The sequence below is a fragment of the Toxorhynchites rutilus genome, chromosome 2 (genome assembly GCF_029784135.1).
Source record: "Toxorhynchites rutilus septentrionalis strain SRP chromosome 2, ASM2978413v1, whole genome shotgun sequence".
Classification (NCBI taxonomy): domain Eukaryota; kingdom Metazoa; phylum Arthropoda; class Insecta; order Diptera; family Culicidae; genus Toxorhynchites; species Toxorhynchites rutilus.
In genome coordinates this window covers 131319092-131326656 of record NC_073745.1, presented here as the reverse complement: position 1 = coordinate 131326656, position 7565 = coordinate 131319092, and the positions used below count along the sequence as shown (strand labels likewise).

The 7565-nt window shown below is 40.8% G+C and overlaps 1 protein-coding gene across 1 annotated transcript; it reads left to right on the top strand.

The window, feature by feature from the left end:
• Window positions 1-373: 373 nt before the first annotated feature.
• On the top strand, window positions 374-1056 carry LOC129767377 (general odorant-binding protein 56d-like). The gene is made up of 2 exons (XM_055768234.1): window positions 374-522; window positions 580-1056. The coding sequence occupies exons 1-2, from the start codon at window positions 472-474 to the stop codon at window positions 922-924; spliced, it is 396 nt and encodes a 131-aa protein (XP_055624209.1). The 5' UTR covers window positions 374-471; the 3' UTR covers window positions 925-1056.
• The last annotated feature ends 6509 nt before the right edge of the window (window positions 1057-7565 follow it).

Below are 7565 nucleotides of genomic sequence, written 5' to 3'. Positions count from 1 at the left end.
CTTACCTGTCTACCGGCGTGTGGTTGATAGAAAAAGTTAAACAGTGGTTAACCACGACTACTGAGCATGAAAACGGGCTCTCGGATCGCGAACGAAGCCGGCTACTCCAAGTTCAAGGGCAAGTCGCGGTTCACTGTTCCTGACATGTTTTCCTCGGCCAGTTGTTTCCGGCTAGGTTCGGACGTAAAACATTGGTTGACATTTTGTCGTTACATTTAATTTTTCCTGGATCTATTACTCGCAAATTGCGCTCGATTCAGTCGACGGTTAAACCACGGCAATTAGTAGGTATAGAAGAACCTACATTCCTTGAATCAATAAATAAATGGAAATCGCAATTAGAGGATATGAAATGTAGCAACTGGAGGATTGTTCTTATATAAAGCACTGGCTGGCTATCGGTAGTCATCATTCAGCGCACAGCATCCAAAGTCTAGAGTTTTACGACGATCAACAGCTTTCCCGCCCACAATGAAGACCATCGTTGCTCTCGCTGTTATTGCTTTGGCTACCGGAGCATGGGTAAGATCATTCGGAAACTTCGTTAAAAAGTCAACTGTTAATTCATAATTTTCGTAGGCCTTGACCATCGATCAGCAGAAGAAGGCCGAGGCATATGCCGCTGAATGTGTCAAGTCGACCGGAGTTGCCCCAGTTACTCCAGCCAAGCTCAAGAAGGGAGAGTTCGCAGGAGCCGATGAGAAGACGAAATGTTTCACGAAATGCGTCCTGGAAAAGGCCGGATTCATGAACGACAAGGGCGACGTCCAGGAGAAGACCGTCGTCGACAAACTGTCGGTTGATCATGACAAGAGCAAGGTCGAAGCCACGTTGAAGAAGTGCAACCACAAAGGTTCCAATGCCTGCGATACCGCCTTCAAGATGACCGAGTGCTTCTATAACACCAAATACGGATTGGTCTAAGGAACGGGCAAATGCGAAAAAGCTGTGATGATAGTTTGAAACTTGTGCAAACCGAGCAGGGACTATTTTTTTTGAGTTATTATTTAACAACATTTATTTATTGTAAATAAAGTTGTATATACTTTAGAAAAACTCTTACATTGATTTTCTCAAAGTTCCCGTTTCATGTAGAAGCTATAAGCCCAAGGTTCAGGGATAGTGGAAAAACAAAATCATGACTGTTCATTCTAAAGGCGGTCATTATCACCGAATCTACAATGCGTTTCCAAGTTTCCAGCGGTCTTAGGTTCTGTATGGGAGGCGGCATCTGGCAGGTTTTCTGCTAAATTGAATTTTCACTGGGCGATCGTCCAGTTCTATATATAGGTTGCTGTGTACTGCTGTAGTTTGACAATATTCGCAAGCTTGTATAATTGATACAACTCGTGATTCATGTACTTGCGCCGTACCCTATACTTGAACTTGTCACCGAGTATTGAGAGCAGACATCATTGGAAGAATAAACGATCTGTGAAACGCGAATTTTGTGTGGAGCTTCAAAGTTACCGGATCTCAACTGGCTACGTAAACTCTAAAATAACCCAAAACATTGACCACTTTGAACGTTCAACATGCAACATGCTCAAAACAAGATTTTTAAACAGCGGTTTGATTAAGAGTTAGAATATGTAGATTCTGGAAAGGAAGGATGAGAAAACTTGTAAAATGGCACAGTACATTACACAATAGACCAGATTTTGGGACAAATTTGCCATATAGGGTACGAAAAAAATTATAGGAAGTTGTGTTCAAGGCACGACCGCATTGTTGACGTAGAACAACGCTGTAGTTTAATTCAAGTCGCTTGTTTATAACTGCGGATATTATTTTATAATGCTATGAAAATTGTGAAATAACCATTCTACCAGTTTGGTCGCCCTGAAATGTTTTTTTTTATTGTAGAATCATTTGACGATAATTGTTTGATGATTCATTCTTGTGCTCGCAGAACAATACATGCTCGAGATAAACGCAGCTGTCATTCTTAGTGGGGAAAGTTTTGCTACTGGCAAGCGAAACCAAATCGCATACAATATTTCAGAACGACATTTACTTTCTTGGTGACTAAATAAACGAAATAAACTCTATCTGTTAAGAATAGCACTGCTTCATTATGATCAAGTTTAGCGCAAAAGCAATCCTAGTTGAAAGCAGTTTTGCGACCTTAACATCTGCTTCACCATAGCGTCAGTACAATGTATCGATGACAGGAAACAAACAATGTTAACGGCTTGAAAAAAGGCTGAATATTTGCCTCAGCAGATATTCATTACCAATACCCTAGCGTAAATATTTTCCTCCCGCTATTTTCCCTCCTTGTTTATATTCATCATTACGACTGCATAATTTGCAACACCAAACAATCATCACTCATAGCATAAAAAAAATTAGGCGATTTTTGCATCGTTACATGAATCACTCACGTACGCACACAAATATCCTTATATCGATGGCTTGAAGCAACTAAACATACACACACTTATCTCCGTTCTACGCTCTTCTCAACAGAAGCACTTTCTGTTAAAATTTCCAGTCTAGATGAGCTTAGCTGTCATCCTTTGTGGAGAGAGTTTTCCTACCGTCATGCGAAATCAAATCACTGACAAAATTCCAGAACATTTATTTTCTTGTTGAGCTGACGATAGCCTAGATTGATGATTACCCTCACAATTGTGTAGCTCTAAACTTTAAGAGCCCCCGCATACTCCAGACTTTCTGTCAACCAACAGTTTGGTCGGATCGGCCTTCTGGTGCAAAAACCGACCCAACTGAATCGGCGTAATGTGCGCACATGCATACCTTTCCGTACTGACTAAGAAGCCGACCAAACTATCGGCCGACAAATCAGTCTGCAGTCTGCGGGGGCTCTAATGCATTGGCGTCAGTTTGATGTAGGGATGAGCAAACCGTTCATGAACTGTTCAAAAGAACGTTCACCAAAAAGAGTGAACGAACGGTCGTTCTTTTTTACTGGGCAACAATTCATATGAACACTTTTTTATACTTGCTCTGGCATATCCCTCTAATGTACGAAAGAGTGAGTGAACTGCTCAAAAGAACTAGTTCACTTAAGTGAACGGTTGGTCACTGAACGGATCATTAAAGTAAACCGTTTTGCCCATCTCTAGTTTGATGCAATTATTGCAATGCTAGAGACATCAGCGAGTGAGTAATTTGGTCGCGTCCACAGCTCAATCCGAAACGAAGACACGTGATGACGCAAAACTAGGAAGTACAAACGATATTCATTGCTTTGAATACAGAACGATACTGAAAGTTTGCCTTTCTTCCTTGCTTGATACTTTAAACTTCTTCAGTTCATTCGACAGAACCTTCAAAAAGGCCCTTGGAAAACTTTACATTATCCATAATATTACTCCTCCACTCCCATTGCCTTGAGAAAGGCATTCGATCCCTCGCCGTCCAGCTCGCCCAGCAACTATGTTGTCCAGTTGATGTCCTCACGATGAATGAAAGTTTGCATCAGCGAGATCAACTGTTTATACTCTAGGCTAATATTCCCCTTCATTCTTCTTCTTCTTTTCCTTTGTTCACGGAGACTTTACATCTTACGATTTCACCTTCGTTGCTCGTCAATAAGTTGCTCGTTATTGACAGCTCTGTTCGGGAAAGCACACAAATGGACAGAACAAATGTATGAGGAAATGGGAATGCTTCCGATTTTCATTAATTTAAACCATATACAGATGGGATTGTAATCTTAGGGAATTTCCGATTCGTTTGGTATGTAAATCGCCAAAATCCGTTCGTGGCGAAAATAGCTATTAACGTTAACTTTATTTCATAAAAACGTGACCTGTTTTCTAATTTAGCACCCTTAATGAAAGACGTAGTTCTACCTCAAAATGTGCTTAGTTATATCAGTAATGAAGAGAAAAAATGTTAATGATATTGACGTGGGACTACGTCAAACCAGAATATATGGGGGGGGGGGTGAAATGAAAACCTAAACACAGAACATGCCGGAAAAAATGAAAGATTTCGAATGCTTATAACTCGAACATTTCTTACTGGACCGGAAAGTTGTTTGCATCAATTGATAGGGAATATTTCTACGCATCAATCGCGATTAATAAAATGTTATTCTTCATTAGATAAACAATTGAACAACTGTAAAATGTTGAGCGTTATCTAAACGCCCTAACTGCCTCGTTTTGATTGTTCTGATTTATAGCTTCTCCAACACAGCAATCAAAACCAAGCAGCCTTGGGGAAATCCACATTGCAAAAACATGAAAGTATGGGGACTTCTGTTCTCATTGAAATGTGTTCCCTAACACAGACTTCAAAACCAGGCAGCGTTGGAGAAATCTGCTTTGCAAACACGTGAAAGTATGGGGAGCTTTTGATCCCACCGAAATGTGTTCCCTAACAGAGATTTTAAAATCTTGGTGCCTGGAGAAAACCGGCATTGCAAATTTAAGCAAGTCGAGAGTATTTTTGTTCCGACTGAAATGTGTTTCCCTAACACAGAGTTTTAATCCATGAAGCGTGGGGAAATTGACATTGCAAATACGTGTAAGTCAGGAGCATTTTTGTTCCGACTGAAATGTGTTTCCCTAACACAGACTTCAAAACCAAGGTGTCTGGGGAAATCGGCTTTGCAAATAAATGGAAACTGAGAGTATTTTTATACTCGCTTGCCTTTGTGCAGACTAGAATATGCTTCCCTAACACGGTCTTCTAAACTTAGAAACCTGGAAAAATCATGCATACACTAGAGGCGAATGAACTTTCAAGTTTCAAGCAAATTCGCGTTTCGAGAAGTACGTACACTTGAGAGATGCAAACTCCAGAGGGAAATGTAAAATAAAATAATCGTTTGATAATTCTTCCGTTTACATATTTTGTCCTAGGCATCATACCAACCGTAAAAAGACTGTCATTAAATTTATTTGTAACGAAGAGCATAATCTATCACAATGCATGAATTGACCTTACATGACATACAATCATGAAAATTAACCCTCTTTTATAATTATTCAGACATTATTTTCAATATTCACCCACACTAGCACATCTTCAAAATACTTTCATCTATCATACAAACACATTGGTTTTATGTTGACTGGTTTCTGCTAGGAGTGTTTTATGTCGAAAGACGCAAATTCGAGAGATTGAATAAATGCCATGTAAGGTCAATTCATGCATTGTGATAGATTATGTTCTTCGTTACAAGTAAAGTTAATGACAGTCCTTTCACGTTTGGTATGATGTCTAGGACAAAATATGTGAACAAAAGAATTATCAAATGATTATTTTATTTTACATTTCCCTCTGAAGTTTGCATTTCTCAAGTGCACGTTCTTCTCGAACCGCGAATTTGCTTGATTTGATGAACTCCAGGCACTCAGTGCCAGAAATTCAGTGACCAGAAGATATAAATGCATATCCTTCAATGCAATCTTAAATAACTAAGCCAAAGCGTTGTGTTCGTACCCGTTTTTGTAATCCGTGTTAGGAAAACACATTTTGCAGTGCAGTAAAAAACATGCGGATGAGGAAAGTACCCCCTGCTTGCATGAATCAACAACTTTAACTTATACTTTTCATGTTATAGAGCCTTTAAACTTGAAAATTCATTCGCCTCTAAATGTTATAAAGGGTGTGTCACATCAAATTGCATCACGGAAAAAACGCTGTAGAAATTTAATTTTTAGGAATTATATCTTCAGCTTTCGCTTATAATCAGATAAGAGTGTATAGATCACGTTGGCCATGCTTCACTGTCAATTTTTCGTAAATTTGGAAAAATGTCGTCGAACGAAAAAGAGCGTCGTGAATTAATCCTGTGCACTCATTTCGAGAATCCGGAGTTGTCACATCGGGACATTGGTAAGATGCTGGGAATCGTCCAATCCATGGTCAGCAGAGTACTAAAACGATACTTCGAGAACCTAACCATCGACCGGAAGGTGAAGAACGGCAAAAATGGATGCTCCGTCAGTGAAAATGATCACAAGCGCGTAGTTAAGCAGTTTAGACGTGATATGAGAAGTTCGGTCCGGGATGTCGCCAATAAGCTGAATTTGTCAAGTTCATTCGTCCAGCGGACCAAGCAGCGGGAGGGCCTGCGTACATACAAGGTTCAGAAGGCTCCTAACCGCGACGAAAGGCAAAACATGGTGGGGAAGACGCGAGCCCGAAAGCTGTACACCGAAATGCTGACGAAGCCGCATTGCCTGGTAATGGACGACGAAACCTACGTCAAAGCGGACTTTCGTCAGCTGCCGGGCCTGTTGTTCTTCTCCGCAGAGGACAAATTCAGCGTTCCGGAGGAGATTCGCAAGCAGAAACTATTCAAGTTTGCCAAAAAGTACATGGTGTGGCAAGCGATCTGCTCTTGCGGAAAGCGGAGCGCCCCCTTCGTGATGACCGGCACGGTAAACGGGCAGGTTTACCTTAAGGAGTGCCTACAGAAGCGCTTACTACCACTATTGAAGCAGTACGAGGGCCCGACCTTCTTCTGGCCGGATCTCGCTTCGTGCCACTATACAAAGGACGTGTTGGAGTGGTACGAAGCCAACGGGGTCACCTTCGTGCCAAAGGAAATGAACCCGCCCAACGCGCCGGAGCTTCGCCCAATAGAGAAATATTGGGCGATTATGAAGGAGGCCCTCCGGAAGAACCCAAAAGTTGTCAAATCGGAGGCGGACTTCAAGAGAAAATGGATTTCTGTTCAAAAAAAAATTACAACCTGACGTTGTACAGAACCTTATGGACGGGGTAAAGAGGAAGGTGCGAGCATACGGGCTTGGGCTCGAAGTATGAATAAAAAGAAAATGCCAAAAGTTGTTTAATAGTTTTTATTTAACTGCCTAAAATTTTCAAAAGGATCGGTCTACTGGGCGAATTTCTACAGCGTTTTTTCCGTGATGCAATTTGATGTGACACACCCTTTATATAAGTTAGATATAAGTATTCGGAATCTTTCATTTTTTCTTACATGTTCTGTGTTTATGCTTTCATTTTACCCCCCATGTACTCCGGTTAGACGTAGTCCCACGTCAATAAATCGAAAAACAAACACATTTTTTGAACATTTCATTCGTGGAAAAATTGTTCGGTAAGTGTATTTTGATTAGTATTTTACGTTCGACATCAAGTTTTGTTGTTATTGTAACAAAAAAATACCGTTTTCCGGTAAAAACCATGACCCGCCTTGAGGCAGTGTTGGGCAGTTGAGCGAAGAAAAGGACGACTCTTGCTGAAGCGTAACCTACTGAAAATTAACGTCGGATACAGTTGTTTTGCAGAAATCGAGTCTATGTTCGTGTTTTTTCATAGGTTTGTTTCATAGGAAATTGAACAACAAAAAAAGATACCACTAAAAAGCAGTCAAATGTGTCAGGCCTGCTTGTAGGACCCGGAAAGTTCACTAGATCCGCTGACAAAACTGATCCGAAGTCTACTGAGCTTGAGCTTGAGCTTGGGTAGACTGCACACTTCGTAGTTGCTCTCCGTGATTGACCTGAACCAACCAAATTGTACAAAGAACACACAGAATGACGCTTGGGACTAGCAAATAATTCTCGTTGTGCAATTTTCAAAACTCTCTATCAAACTCAAATCGCGACGGA